The sequence below is a fragment of the Antechinus flavipes genome, chromosome 1 (assembly GCF_016432865.1).
Source record: "Antechinus flavipes isolate AdamAnt ecotype Samford, QLD, Australia chromosome 1, AdamAnt_v2, whole genome shotgun sequence".
Classification (NCBI taxonomy): domain Eukaryota; kingdom Metazoa; phylum Chordata; class Mammalia; order Dasyuromorphia; family Dasyuridae; genus Antechinus; species Antechinus flavipes.
The window spans coordinates 127,733,096-127,749,876 of NC_067398.1; the positions used below are offsets into that span (position 1 = coordinate 127,733,096).

The 16,781-nt window shown below is 33.9% G+C and overlaps 1 protein-coding gene across 1 annotated transcript in view; it reads left to right on the top strand.

Moving 5' to 3' along the window:
* The window catches only part of CCDC152 (coiled-coil domain containing 152), a 51,343-nt gene that overhangs the window by 32,966 nt on the left and 1,596 nt on the right, over nt 1–16,781 (top strand). The window contains exons 2-5 of the mRNA XM_051971073.1: nt 1,733–1,797; nt 10,545–10,647; nt 13,175–13,302; nt 16,188–16,274. Of these exons, the coding sequence (XP_051827033.1) occupies nt 1,733–1,797; nt 10,545–10,647; nt 13,175–13,302; nt 16,188–16,274 (383 nt within the window). The remainder of the gene's footprint in view (nt 1–1,732; nt 1,798–10,544; nt 10,648–13,174; nt 13,303–16,187; nt 16,275–16,781) is intronic.

Consider the following 16,781-nt stretch of genomic DNA (forward strand, 5'->3'; position numbering starts at 1 on the left):
TTATTTGGCCAAATAAAGCTTGATTTAATGCCCTAACAATCTATTTACTAATATTTTATCTCATGAAATCAGCCCCCATAGATGTATTTCCCTGCCTTTTTAAATGTGCTAATGACCTATATGATGCTGCTTTGCTGTTTCTTAGCAGTATCATTTACTCCTACCTTTTTGAGAAATTAAGCATGATGACATATTGATTAATCTAATTCTGTTTTCTTTACATTCTTTTGTGAATTAATAATGTGCATTCAAAATATTGTGTTTTCTATATTGAGAGGGAGCATGGTGCTGTAGAAAGAGCATTGGAGTCAGGAGACACTTGGTTTAAGATTCCAGCTCTGATACTTAATAGTTGGGTCAAATTGAACAAGCCACTTAATTCTCTCTGAGTCTTGTTTTGTCCTCTTAAAATTCTTATGGGTTTTATTTCCACCCAACTAATAGGCAAAGATGACAAAAGATAAGAATAATGAATGTTGGTACTAGAATGCTTATTTAGTTGTTTGGACAGATGGGTGGATGGTTAGTGTAAAGAAGTATTCATCTCTACTTAGCCTTGTATATGATATAATTTTTATTCATTTTGCAATATTCACCTATTTAATATTCTTTTACCATATATTAGGAAAGATGGTAGAAATGCATTAAATATTTTTTTTGTCTCACAAACAAGAAAATCAGAATTAAACTTTCCTTAAGTTGGATTTTGGAAGAAAGTTGTTACTGTTTTTTTAATCTACCTCAGATTTAAAGGGTACAGAAAATTTTTCTATTGAATTCTTGTGCAGTTTGACATATGGTCAGGTAAATATATTTTCTAGCACTGTTAAAAAGTGAAACACACATAAAAAGAGCAGGAAAAAAATCAGATGACTCATCTCTAGTTTTTGACTATCCTGATCCCCATCTCTCTCTCTTTTTTCTTTTTCTTTTTTTTTTTTTTTTTTTTTTTTTTTTTTTTTTTTTTTTGAGCTCTAGCCCTGATGCCTTTCTTGACTAGACTCTGTACCTCATACCTGCCTCCATACCTATTCTCAGTCTAAAACCCAGACACCTTTTCTGGCTCAATTCTTAACTTGGTTCCAATCTTGGTCCTAGATTCATTTTCTATGTCTAAACATGTTTCTTTTCTGCCCTAGTACATGTGCCCAAGCCTAAAAATAGGGAAGTCAAATAAATAGCAATTTGAGAAGATTTATCCAACAAAAACTAAGCACTATCCATCCCATTACAATCTTCATATCTTTGAAATTATTTTCTTTTATAGAAAGGCCTCATTAGTCATATATAAATATAAATATTTTAGTGATGATAATTTACATGTGTAAATATTATTTTGCATTGTAAACTTTGATTTACAAGTACCATAAATAATTGTGATATTTGATATTTTACAAAGCACTGTATACATATTTATTTACATATATGTAAATATATCTATGCATGAATATACATATATATACTAGGCATTTATACACATTTGATATAATTCTGAGAGGTAGATAGTGTGACTATTATCACACAAATTTGACAGAAGAGAAAAGGGAAACTCAGAAAGTCATGCCTAGTCATTAAAACAGCATTGTCAAAAAATTTAGTATTTTGATTTTTTTTCACATTATGTAGAAAATCATGAAATAATTGTGACTTAAGACCTAATGACACCATGAGAAAACATTTAATTAGAGAAGTAGCTCAGTGTATAAATATGTATTTTAATGTTTTTATACAGATGAAAATGAACAGCTAAAGAAAAATAATGATATCCTGAAGGAGAAGTTAAAATCTCATGAGCAGGTGAGGCTTAATGTAACATATAAAGTCAATCCTATCCTGAGACCTTAAATTGAAAAAGAAAAGAAAAGAAAAGATTGATTATATTTCTAAAAACTTTATTTTTGCTTCAATACTTCAATATATTTCATCATTATTTCATTAATGGGAGCACTTCATTGATGAAGACAGCAACTCCATGGCTCATATGACCTTTATAAATTGCTATAGCCAAAAATGTTTTACCTGGTAACCTATCTTTAAATGATATGCGTTTTCGATCTCAGCTGGGTTGGTCTCTAAGCCCACATTCAAAGCCTTTGCAATTTGTATTTTACTGGACACAGCCTTCAAAAATTCATTTATGGCATTTTGAGTAACTGAAGTGGGGCTTTAATGAAGGCTCTATTTGCAAAATACAGTGAAAAGAAATTGTTGAAATGCTTTTTTTTCTAAAGTAGAGCCCAAACAGAATATAGATAATACCAATCAGTATTATGGCAGTGAATTTCTTGTCCCCTATTAGTAAACAATGGGCACAAATTCTATTTTCTCTAACACTTTTCTTTCTTTTACTAAAGTTTTTGGTTGTTGTCTCTACAAAATTCTACTAAATGAATATGTTTTTAAATCATAAAATAGACATAACTTCCCCCAGCTTCTTCTCTCCCTCTTCTTCTTTCTCCTTTCTTCTCTTTTTCCTTTTCTCTCTTTCCCCTTATCTTTTCCCCCTTCTCTCTCTCTCTTTCTCTCTCTCTCTCTCTCTCTCTCTCTCTCTCTCTCTCTCTCTCTCTCACACACACACACACACACACACACACACACACACACTTTTTTTTTTCCTCTCCTCCTTTCTCACACACATTTTCTTTCAGATCAGTGATTTTATTGTCAGAGGTAGTCTGAGAAACCTGAGTGCTAAGTGTCTGCCTAGGGACATAGTGTTTATCTGTTGTAGACAAGATGTGTTCACACATCAAGTCTTCCTGATGATGAGGAGGGTTCTTTCTATCTGCTCCTTGGCGCTGCCTCTCTAAATGTGTTTATTGCATACATATGGCAATGTGTTTCTCATTTTCAGTTAACCATTGCAGTTTCAGTCTATTAAGTGGAATACAAGTGAACTGCTTCCAAAAGATCCCTTAAGTCTTCTGCCAATTTTTCCTTCTGTTAAAGTTAAAATCCTCAGATCTATATCCAGACATGACCCCTACCTGCAGCCCTTAAGCCTGGACAACAGTAGAAAGTAGACTAGTACCCAGGCAGTTAATGCTGCAACTACAGCAGAAGAAATGCTCAAGTGGCAGCTAGATGGCATAGTGGATAGAGCACGAGCCCTTGAAATCAAGAGGACCTGAGTACAAATCCCATCTCAGATATTTACTACCTCCTAGCTATGTGACTCTAGGCAAGTCACTTGACCCCAATTGCCTTGCCAAAAAAAAAATGTCCAATACACCCTCTAGGAAGCAAAATGACTAGAGTTTTTGTAGGAGTCATGCTACCAACAGAATTAACCACACCTGGTAGAGACCTCTCTAGCTTCACCACAAATGACAGGTCAGCCCTGAGTTTAGGACTCTGCATTCAGGAGATAGAGAAGCCAAGCCATAATCTAATTCATTGTGACTAAGAGACTAAGCCAAAATCTAGGAATTCATGCAGAAAGCAGCAACTCAACTTGGCCCCTCTCTCTAGGACAAAGTACTAGTTCACTCATACCATCCAAGAATAAAAGAGAGCAAAGTCTGATGAATAAAGAGCAGAAAGAAATGACAGGTAGACAGATTTCAGAAAAATCAGGAAAAACTTTTATAAACTGATGCAAAGTTAAATGAGCAGAACTAGGAAAACATTGTACCAGTATAAGCAGCATTATGTGATGATCAACTATAAATATCTCAGCTCTTCTCAGCAACCAAGACAAGACAAAAGACTCACAAAGGAAAATACTGTTCACATCCACAGAAAGAGAACTGATGGACTCTGAATGCAGATTGAGACCTAATTTTTCCACATAATTCTTCTTCATGGGTTTTTTTTTCCCCTTTTGAGCTGTGTTTTCGTTTCACAAATGTTTACTGTGTGGAAATGTTTTGCATGATGGCACATATATAATATACAATCAAATTGCCTACCATTTTGAGAAGAGAAGGAAGGGAGAGAGGGAGGAAAAATTTAAGCTCTAAATCTTGTAAAACTAGTTTTAGTACTCAGTACTAAAAATTGTTTTTGCTTGTAATTGGGGAAAAATAAGATACTATTAAAAATTTAATTTAAATGAGGTGAGAGAGGGCAGGGTAGTTTAGAGAGCATGAAAAATGAAACAAATTCCAATCAGAGTAGAATACAAAGGGGAGAGTGAAAGACTAAAAACCTATGATTAGGGACAGGAAATAAAGAAGATAACATGGGGCAATGAAGGAAAAACAGATTGCTTTGATTATAGATCATTAGAGTTCAGCAAACTCCTCTTTCATAATTTTCCCCTTTTGTAAATAAGAAGACAAGGGCAAAGAGAAGAAAAAGTACAAGTGGTTAAGATGCATGGAGATACATAATCAACAATAATAGGATGTGAGTGGAAGACATTCTCCAAAAGAGAATAAAAGCAGGTAGCAGAATGAATTAAAAAGCAGAATCCAATCTGAAACATTAATATTCACATGGAATTAAAATGAAGGTCTGAAGCAAATCTTTTGTGATTTAGGAGAACTCAAGATAGCAGCCATGATTTCAAGAAAAAAATTACAATAAAAATAGATATTATTTAAAAAAAGATAACCATAGAAACTACAATATGATTAAAGGCATCCCCTCTAATTAGCCAGTATCAATAACTAATATATATATATGCAGTGAATGGCATAACATCTAAACACAATTTTAAAATTCTTTGAATTGTAGGAAGAACTAAGCAGTAAAACCAAAGTAATAAGGAACATCACAATATACCTATCAAATCTAGACAAATTTGACAAAAAGATAAATAATAATACAGAAATTAAGAACTTCAATAGAATTTTTTAAAAGACTGGATATGATAAATTTCTGGTGATTGTTAAACAGGAATAGGAAAAAAATGTTATACATTTCTGGTGATTATTAAACAGGAATAGGAAAAAAATATTATTTCCCATCCAAACATGGCAACTTTACAAAAGTTGATCATGTTTTTAAGCAGAAGAATTTCACAAATAGATACAGGAAAAAACTATTTAAGCATATACCTTATTGACCATAATGAAATGAAATTTATATTCAATAATGAGCCTTTGAAGAAAGCATTTTAAATTAGTTAATTTAAATTAGTTAAATTAAAAAAAAAATTTTAGTTAACCAAAAAAAAAAGATTGATAATTTTGAAAAATTAACTTTTAAAAATAATTTATTCAAAACTAAACAATTTAATTCTAAAGAATTGATCGATAGATACACAATAGGAACAAAAGAATATTTCATCAAATAACAGCAATGAAGCAATATACTAAAACTTTTGTAATGTGGCAAATTCAATCCTGAGGAGGAAATTCATATCTCTAAATACATTTATCAACAAAAGAAAGAAAGCACAAGTCAATGAATTGGGTTACAAATTTTAAAAAGACAAACTAGAAAAGCAAACAATTAAAAACTTTTAAATATCAAAATAGAAAAATCTGAAAATCAAAGAAGAGATTTTTTTAAATTAAAGGAAAAAATCAATTGGCAAATAATACTGACGTTTTTTAAAAACCTAATTCAATAAACAATTAGCAAGTCTGATTTTAAAGAGAGGAAATCAAATTTTTGCATACAAGATTATGAAGAAGAATTTACAGAAGATGAAATAAATGAAAGTATTCAGGAACTATTTTGCCCAATTATATTCCAACAAAACTGATCATTGGGATGGGTGAAAATATTTGACAATGTAAAATATCAAATTAACAGAACAGAATTAAAATATATAATTCAATGTCATAAAAAAAAAATTGAGCAAGCCACAAATGTTCTCAAAGAAACTTGAGAACCAGATAATTTTACAAATAAATTCTATCAAACTTTCAAGGAATAATTAATTCCAATATTATGTAAACCATTTGCAAAAATAGAAAAAGAAAGGATTCTTCCAAACTTGGATACAAATATGTTATTGATACCTATGCCATGAAGAGACAAAGCCAAGAAAAAAACTTTAGGCCAATGTTCCTAGTGAACATCATGTAAATATATATATTTTTTTAATTGCAAAAAACTTTGGCATTTAAAAAATATTAGAAATTATGACCAGGTTGGGTTTACATGAGTAATACAATGTCAGTTCAATAAATATTATAATAGGGCTCCTTGTCATATGACCTAACAAGAACCATCATTGGATTTTTCTCCTCCCCTCTCCCTCTCATTATATAAAGAAAATAGAAATGTGATAGACCACATTAGCAACAAAAATAACACAAGCTACCTGATTATTTCAATAGAACTGGAAAAGCTTTTGATAAAATCCATCACCTATTTCTGTTTAAAAAAAACAACAACAATAACAGAATAAATGAATCCCTTTTTTAAAATGGTAAGAACTACCTCTCTAAAACCAAGAGCTAATATTATATGTAATGGAAAAAGGAGATCCATTATCATCAATATAGTTAAGATGATGGTATAGTAGTAGTAGTGGTAATGGTGTAATGGTGGTGATATACATAGTAAGAGTAAAAAAGATTTATATAGTGCTTTAATATTTGCAAAACACTTTATTTGTAAATATATATATACATATATATATGTGTGTGTGTGTTTATACATTTTATCTCATTTGACTTGATCTCCAGTGATACACCAAAAAGAAATTGAATTTCATAGGGAAAAAAAGAGGAAACAAAACTATTATTTATTGTAGATGATACGATGATCTATCTAGAGAACTCAAAAGAATTCATCAAAAAGTAATTGAAACATTAACTTTAACAAAGTTGCAGAATAGAAATCTACATAAATTATCAGCATTTCTGTATATTATCTACAAAACCCAGAAAGAAAAAAGAGAAAATCCATTTAAAATAGCTACAGAATATAAAATAAAAAGAAAAAAATTTAAAATGCATATTTAAAAACATTCATTATAAAATAAAGACAAAACCTACATAAGTAGAGAAATAATCATTATTTGTTGGTTGGCTATGGCAATATGATAAAAATGACAATACTATTTAAATTAATTTACTTTAAATAATTTTTTTGGTAAATTTTTAATGTCACACCAACTAAATTAACAAATAATTACTTTATAAAGGGAGAACATAGTACTAATGAAATTAATCTAGAAAAATAAATGATCAAAACTTCCAAAAGAAATAATGAAGAAAAGAGAGAAAACTTAGTAGTACCATATCTCATACTATACTACAAGCAGTAATCACCAAAATTATTTGCTAATGGTTAAGAAATGAAGCTTTATCAGTGGAACAAATTAGTTACACAACATACATAAGCAAATGCACACATTCAATTTGTGTTTGATATTTTCAGATAACCCAAATATTGGGGTAAGAACTAATTCTTTGATTTAAAAAAAAAAAAAAAAAAACAAAAACAGTGGAAAAATTGTAAAGCCGTCTGGCAGAAAATAGATATAGATCAACAACAGCTTATTCTGAATAACAAAATAAGTTCCAAATGTATTGATAGGGAAAGAGTTCATTACCAAAGAAGGAATAGAGAGGAATACAAAAAGTAAAAAGAACAATTTTAATTACATAAAATTAAAGTTTTGCACAAGCAAAACTAACACAACTAAAATTAGAAAGAAATAATAACTGGTGGAGGGAACAATGGAGGGAAATCATTGCCATAACATTATTATTTCCAAGATATATAAAGAATTTATTCAAATTTTGTGAACAAGATTCATTCCCTAGTTGACAAAGGATCATTGAACAAGGAAGAAATCTAAACTATCAATAGCTTTCTGAAAAAATTTAAATTAAAACTATAATTTCTTGCAAGTATAATACTCTGCCAAAAAATCCAAAAGACTCAAGTAAAAAAAAAACTGAAATAATAATAATTTCAAGTTATAGTTTGTAAAAAATAAATGCACACAAATCATTAGATTTCTATATATTACCAGTAAAACACAGAAGTCAAGATGAAAAGAGAAATTCCATGCAATATAACTACAGAATGAATAAAATATTTGAGAATCTACCCACAAAATAATGACAAAACACTCTTTTCAGAAATAGAGACCTTATAAGTCTACAAATATTATTTGTTCTTAGATAGGATGTGGCCATGTAATAAAAATGACCATATTACTTAAATTAATTCACCTATTCAGGGTGAATCAATCTCTAAATCAGTCTCCTAAATGATTGTTTTATAGATCTAGAAAAAAAAATGAAATTCATATGGAAGGAAAAAAGATCAAGAATCTCAAAACCAATAATAAGGGGAGGGAGGGAAATGGAATTGAAGGGAACCCAGCAGTACCAGTTCTCAAACTAGTCTACATAGCTGTAATCATCAAAGCTATTTGCTACTAGTTTAAAAATAGGTTGGTCAGTGAAGCAGATTGGACAATCAGCATAAAGAAAACAATTGATCATAGTGGCTAATATTTGATAAAACCAAACACCCCCAACTTCTATAGTAAAGACTCACTATTTGAAAAAAAAACTGCTGGAGAAACCAGCAAGCAGTCTGGAAAAGGCTAGGTATAAGACCAACATTCACACCATATACCTAAAAATAAGCTTCAAACTGATACATGACTTAGATTTTAAAAGTCACATTTAGCAATAGTTAAAAATAGAAAAGTAAACCTTTGAAACAGACTCGATAATGAAGAATTAGGAACAAATAAACTCAAATGTTTAATGAATCTGAAAAACATGAATAACCTGGGAAAGAGCTCCCTGTTTGCCAAGAACCACTCAGAAAACCAGAAAGCAGTTTGATAGAAATTAGGTTTATGTCAACACCTTAAACCACACAACACAACAAATGCAACACAGATAGAGGATCTTAAAAGTTACAGCATAAGAAAAGCTGGAAGAGAATCAGATACTTTTCATAGTTAGGATTTTAGTGGACAACAGACTCTATGTGAGCCAATAGGTATGGCATGGCCATCTAAACTCCATTATCAGTAAAAGTATAATATAGTGTCTAGAATTAGGAATAAGATAGTCGCCATCATCCTCTGTTCTGGTCAATTTAAAGAAGACATTAACAGAGGAAGGTGACTAGGATGGTGCAGAGGTCAGCATGGAAACTCTTCCATATGAGGAATAATTAGACAAACTGGGACCATTACCCTAAAGAAGAAAAAACTTGAAGGGACAAGTGGTAAGAAGAGTTGTTTTCAAAAAGGACTCTGCTCAGAATCAAAGATTTGAAAGTTGGGGGCATGCTTACATTAGGAAGAGCTTGTGTGTTAGTACCCTCTGGTGACCAAAAGACATTACTACAACTTTCAATATTTAAATTTAAATTTGAATTTTTAAATTGCAAGAGGTGTTCTCAAAGCAGATTATTCAAACAATATTTATATAGTGGCAATTAATATCTGATAATTAACTCTTTCTAGAAAAACAATTCCAAATTTTGAAGCTTTATATTGTCAATGTAAGAAAGGAGGAATAAGATTCTATTCCCTCAGTTGAGATAGTCAACAGAATGCATATAATCAAAGAATAGATAACAGAGGTAAAAAATAATAACATGTTAACAAAGTGCTAATACTTAGTGATCCCTTTCTGAAATGTGAATATATTTTCCTACAAATGATGAAAAGCTTTTTCGGGGCTTTAAATACGTAAACCCTGGACAAGTATGGGGTGTTCAGGGGAGCAATTTAAAGAAAAGACCCCTTGTAAGGGGGTCATTGTGCATCTATCAATAACTCACCCAGAGAAAAACAATCCATCAAAAATTTGTTCATTGAAGAGAGTTCAAAACACAAATGAAAGATGAGGCTGTAGGAACCCAGATGAGTAATTTACCCAGAAAAGTTGCAGCAACTAATACTTGAAGATGCTTGAAGAGCCTAGGAAGAAGAGAAAACCTTTAGGCCATAAACTATTAAGTATTGTGAGTTGCCTTTGCTTTATCCTACACATATCCCACATCACCATTTTACTCTTCTAAACTTACCCTTCACATGAATGCTATGTTATTGGGGAGAAATGTGTCCAAGATTTGGGGAAGGAATGTTTTATAATTGCTTTTTTTACTAGTCCATCTCAATAATCAATTGTTTTAATTTAACTATATCTACGGAATCAAATTTCATTCAACTGAAGATTGAAGATTTTTTGTTAGGTGGTTTCAGTCATATCTGACACTGGATACTGGAATGGTTTGACATTTTTTTAGCCAAAAGCAGAGACTAAGTGATTTATTTACCCACACAGCTAGAACATTTTTGAGGCTGGATTTAAACTCACATCTTCTTGACTCCAACCCCAGCGCTCCATTCACTGCTCCAGCTAGCTGCCTCTAGTCCACATAAAATATTTACTGAATGGAAGTAAAATGTCATTTTAGGCTATCAAAAGAAATAAGAGGTGGAGCTTCATGGAATTCATAGAAATATGCTCCTTATAATATGGGTCAACATATCCCCATATGATGGGAGCTCAAAAGCAAAAGCTTTAAGACTAGCCACCCTCTAGCGCTCTTGCTTGTTAGTACTAGTTGGAAGGATTCTCCCAGGGGAATGCTACATCAACAATTATAAAGCACATTTAGTACACACATATAAAACTTTTTTTTTTTTTAAACAGGAATATAAGCGTCAGATTGACAGACTTGTAAAGGAAATTCAAACTAAAGAGGAAGAACACAAAATGGAACTAAGAAAAGTTAATCTGGATATGCAAAAAAAATGTAGGTGACTTAAAATATTCTGTTTATATCACATTACATAGGTCTCCTACTCCTGAAAATCTCATTTTTGTAACTTTATTGCCTTAATAATTTTATCTTTATGTCTAGGTGAAACACTACCATGTTTTAAAGTGCTGTGCATTTCAATTTTAAAAAAAAATTAATCTTGGGAATTTGACATTTTATCCCCAAACGAATTGTTATTAACCAATATGTCTTTTAAAAGTTTGTACTTTGAAATTATGTAGAAATAACATATTTGAGTACTTTGTGTGCCTATCAATTATGATTTAATAATTTTATTCTCTTTCCAGTAAAGTACCACTTTTGAGTCATGTTCCCATTTGATCGGGAGATTGATGATGTGTTGGGTGGTTTCAATCATGTCTGACTCTTCACAACACTGGATATCAGAGTGGTTTGCCATTTTTTAGCCAGAGGCAAACAGAGATTGAGTGATTTACCTACACAGCTAGAACATTTTTGAGGCTGGAATTAAACTGGATTTAAAATCTTCTTGACTCCAACCCCAGCACTCCATCCACTGCTCCACATCGCTAGACCATATAAAGTACTGAATGGAAGCAAAATGTCATATTAGGACATCAAAAGAAATAAGAGATGGAGCTCCATGGAATTCATGGAAATGTGCTCCATATGATATGGAGCAAGATATCCTCAAATGTGTATATGTGCATCTGCCCGCCCATACATGCATATATATGTACAAAGGGGAATTTTAGTTGTCATTTATAGCCAATTAAAAAAAAATTCTATATATCTTTTAAAAGATGTATAGTTGCTTATTTGCCCATTGGAAATAGTAACAGCTTACATTATTTATAATGTTTTACCATTATAAAGGATTTATACACATTATCTAATCTTTTTATCTTCACAACAACCCCAAGAGGGAAATGTTTTATCAAATAATTACCTATTATTAAAATCCAAGGAGTTGTCAAAGATCACAGGGATAATGAACAAATGAAAAGCATTCCTTAAGCACAGACTCTGCACAAAACCCTGCACTTGAGTGCAGATGATACAAAGAGTATAAATAAAGCTGGGGATAAACACTGCTCCCAGGGAGCACACCATCTATTGGGGGAAACAAGGCAGACCCATAAAAAGCCGCAGGGCGGAGACTTAGACCCCAGTTTTCTGACTTCATTTAGTGCCCTTCCTGCTGCACCATGTTCTGCAAGTAGAGTTGCCTTCAGTGTAAAAAGTTTACAATTAAATCAGCGTAAGATTGCGATGATTACATCTTTTAGCATCGGCAATTTTTTCAGCGAACTTCAAGACATTTTACTAAATATAATGAGTTTTAATATCCAGAAAAAATAAAGTCTTAACGATTTTCTTGAGGCGAATGGACCCAAATAGACATTTTCAGTCCATTTTATGGAATGCGCTGTAACAGAATCAACTGCCTAAAAGAAGGAAAATGTGGAGAACGAAAATATTTGTGTATCATTCATTTTTTCTCTCCTTCACTGGAAGGAAATGGGGTTTGGGTCTTTGGGGATCGGATTTCGAGAATTTATAACCGATGTTCCCTGATTTAGATGCTGGAACCTGCGCTCCAATCTCAGGAACCCAAGGAAAAGCAGAGAAAGGGAGAAGCCGGCAGGGGGCGCGCGTGGCCCGAGCAGCTCTCAGCGCGAAGCCGGGCAGAGCGCGAGGCTCCTGCCTCGCACCTCCACGAGCTCGGCTGCTCCCCTCGCGCTCCCGTCCCGCCCCCGGCCTTGGGGAGCCTCTTCTCCTCCCCCAGGGCCTTCTCCTGGGGAGCAGATTCTTTTAAAACCCCCGGCCCAAGTGGGGCTGCGCCAATGCCGAGGAGCCCCTGACCCCCTCCCGAGGAAGGGTTTCCTCTGCATTTAATCGGCGCAGTCACAGAATTCCGGCTTTCGGCATAATCCATTGTCTGGGTTTTAAATTAGGGTGAGGAGGTTCCTTGCTTTAAATCTTTCAGAACTATATTGTAATTGCGTTCAGGTCACGCCGCAGCTCCTGGGGACTCGGGAAATGGCCCGGCGTCTCCCTCCGACCCAGGGCGGCGGTTTCCTTAAGGCTCGGGCATTTCATCACTGAATCGTTTTCACTCATTTTCTTATCAAGCAGTCAGGGGGTAGTTGCTACTGTACTGGAGCCAGAGTCGGGAAGACCTGAACTCACAGGCAACTGCAACTTCCTACTGCTGCCTGCCTCAGTTTCTTCATCTGTAAACTGGGAATAATAATAGCACCTTTCTTGGAGGGTGGATATGAGGATCAAATGAATTAATATTTGTATAATCTTTTACAGATTATATAAACGATTGCTATTGTTATTTCTACTGATATTTTAGAACAAAAATAAGAGAATTGCTTGAGAATCCTGAGTTTAACACATAACTGCTTTTTGAGAATAGAATTTTTCCTTAAAATCATGCTTTAATTTCTTAAGTGTTTCCTAGGCCATAGGTGCTGTTAATTTTTAATTGCATTATTAGAATATCATTTGATGTTTGTGTTTTTATTAGTTGAACTAAATGAAGAAAAACACAAAGAGCTGATGGAGAAAAAGGAAATGGAGATTTCAGAGTTGACCACGAAGTTAAGAACTCAAGATATGGAAAAGCAGAATGAGATAATCAAACTACAAATAGAGGTAGATCTCGGGGAAGTCAGATTGAGTTAAAAGCTCCATTACTACCTATCTACCAGGTTTGCAGATTATCATAAACAAGATCAGAACCTAAAAGGAATTTAGCCATTGTAAAAAAAATGGAAAACACTACCCAGAATGCTAAGTATCAGGTTTCTGCCACTCCCTGTCAATAGTGACAGTTATCCCTTTGACCCCCAAAAGTTTAGGGTTGACAAAAATATTGAATGAAAAAAACTTCTGTAGGACTGTTGAAACAATGGGACAAGTTCATCTGGGCCTTCTCATTTCTTGACATTTCATAACTGTAGAAATGGAGACAAACTTAGAGTTCACTAAATATAAACTGAGGTCCCAAGAGGTTAAGTGATCTACCCCAAGTCACCTAGCTAATCAATATCCAAGGTAATATTTGAACCCTAATTCTGATTCTTCAAACTAGGATCCTCTCTTTTTTGTGTTCTAACACAAAATCTCTTGACCATGTATCCACGAAGCATCCTGCAGTAAAACCCCGTTGGGAATGGCAGATGTGTGTGTGTTGGCCCTGAGTTGGATATTAACTGTGATCCAAAAAGGGCAGGAGCCAGGAATGTGACCAGGAGGGTCACATGAGATGCAGGCAGGATGACAGGTGGCACAAACATAAAGGAACAAGCAGGTAACAGAGACCCTCTTACATGTAAATCCTCTGCTTTTTGCAATATGCCATACTGCCTGTTAATCACAACAATCTCTACACTTATTTTTCTGAAGTTAACCCTTTGATCAGGGGCATCTCCAGCCTTTTGTAAATAGATTTTTTGACTTTCCTTCTCTCCCCTTCAGTTTTCACATAATGGAGAGTTAGGGTGGGGCTGGAGAGGAGGATGTTACAATTCAAAGTGAACTATTCAAAGTTTCTGCAGAAACAGAGAATCCAAACAAAACAAGGAGGAGATAGCTTATACAACTAATTAAGATATCTATCAGGGAAGTCCTTGGGATCTGAAGGTGGATTCTTTGTAAAGGTTAATTTTGTCTTTAGTGACCATCTTCCTTGTACCACATGGTCTGGAGCCTATCTAGCACTTTTATTTGTCCTGGATCTCTTCCCCTGCTAGTCCAGGCTTTCTTGGGCAATCCTAGAAAAAAGACAGCAGCAAAAAGTGGAGTAAAGTTAGCTTCCTTCAAGTCCAAAAGAGAATTAAACTGAGGGAATGCTTTGTGCTGAATTTTTGGTTTTTGAATGAAGCAAATGTCTTGAGAATATTTTTTATGTAATACATCTGTCAAAAGATATTTGTCTTATTTGAAAATGTTTGTCATATCATAATAATAAGCAATAAATGGTCTATTAGTTGTGTGGGGAAATCTTTCTTAAGAATCGTTCCTGGGAAGATATAGGGAGCCATTGGAGTGAATAAGGGATCAAGGGAGTGACATGGTCAGACTCTGAGTAGGAGATGAAATTTTGGGAGAGATTTGAAACAGGGAAACCAACTAGCAGGTTATTACAATATAGTCCAAGCTTGAAGTGCTGCAGGCTACCAGTATCAGAGTCAGAGGAAAAAATGGAATAATATATAAAACAGATGTAATGTCAATAGAAACAAAAGGACTTGTCAATTGACTGAATAAGGAAAGTGAAAAAGAGTGATGAGTCATTGCCAAACTAAGCAATGATTATACAATTATACAATGGTTATACAGTTAGGAAGAGGGGAAGGTTGAGCAAGAAGAGCTAACAGAAAGCAGTGTATCCAGAAATGATTGTGCCATGAAAACTAACATATCAATAAAATTTATTTTTAACTAACAAAAAAAAAATCGTTCCTGGGATAGCTAGGTGGTGCAGTGGATAGAGCACCAGCCCTGAAGTCAGGAGGACCTGAGTTCAAATTTGATCTCAGACACTTACACTTCTTAGCTGTGTGACCCTGGGCAAGTCATTTAGCCCAATTGCCTCAGCAAAAAAGCAAAAAAAGAGAATCTTTCCTAAAGAAAACCAGGCTCTTGAATATTATCATGACCACTCTTGACCCTGGAACACACATAATAGCTCTCTATTCTCCAGTGAGTGCTGGAAAACTAGTACAGGAGAGTAATGTCAGGCTCCTTCCTATAGTCAGGCACATTAACTGTAACAATGGTTTTGAATGAGATGAGGTGAGATCTTTCAAGCCAGTTGTGAGAATCGAGTAAGGCTTCATCTACTTCTGAGTTTAAGTAGGCTAAGAAACGACTTTGAAGATTGAGTCAAGGGCATACTGAAGTCCCCTTCCTGCTAACCTCCCATGACATCATTTTCTCCCTGTTTCAGTCAAATATGGGACTTATTGGTCAAGTTCAATTTCTTGGGTAGTTCCAGAGTTTAAAATGTAAGACCCTCAGCCAATAAAGATGAGGGTCAGTAGTGGGAGGGGGTATTTTCGTTAGGGATTAAAAGTGTTGACCCTGTCCCTGAAGACACTTCCTCCCTTCGATTGTCTGCTCTACAGGTGGGACCCTTCTCAAGAGAATGTATAATAAACTTTGCTTTGCCTCAGAGATCTCTCCAGCTTTTTTTATTAAATAGTGACCCCTCACTATTTGAGAACCACACAGTTTGAATTTAACTGTTTTGCTTTGTTATGAGAAAAATTTCAATGGTGGAGATGTATATATCTGGAATAGAATGTGACATAAAAACAAAAGGTATTAATAAAGCTTATTAACAGATGTAAAGGAACTTTCTTTAAAAAAAAAGCATACATCACAAACTAGACAATAGCTTAATATAAAGAATATTTTAATATAGTTTAAATGGCAAATTATAGACAAAAAGTATGGAAGGGATTACAGCTATGATGGAAAAACACCTTAATGAACTGCATGATTTTAATTTTTTTTTTTTGTATTTGATTCAGCTTAATGCTCAGTTGGCAAGAGCTCAGATGAAATCAGCAAAACCATATACTGATTCCACTGTTTTGCCTCAGCACATCTACAGAAGGGTATGTGATTTTGTTTTTCCTTTGTGTTTGTTTGTATTTATTAAACTATTATTACTTGCAAATCATTTTCATTTCCTTCTCCATTCCCAGCATCCCCAGGATTATCTTAAGAATATAGTAACTTAATTTGATATAGGTAATGACCAGAGGTTGATCTCACTGAGAAAGAATAAGGTTAGGTCAATCAGTGTCAAGAGGCAAACTCAAGTATATCTCACATCCAGTGCAAAGAGAAGTAATCACCAAAACCCATTCCCCTATTTGAATTCTTGGTGAAAGGGGAGAAATAAAAACATTAGTGGGACAGACATGGGAATTGCTAGGCAGGAGTTTTGGTTTAAGACAAGTAAGGAACCTCTAAAAGCATTGTATATCATTTATATTGGCCCCATTCTGTTCTCAAGAGTAATCCTATGTTCATTGCTCAGTAAGTCTCTCAAATTAATGATTTCTCAGGTGGCAGGATTGCTTTTGTAAAAGAGACCTAATTAGGGCAATATTACTCTC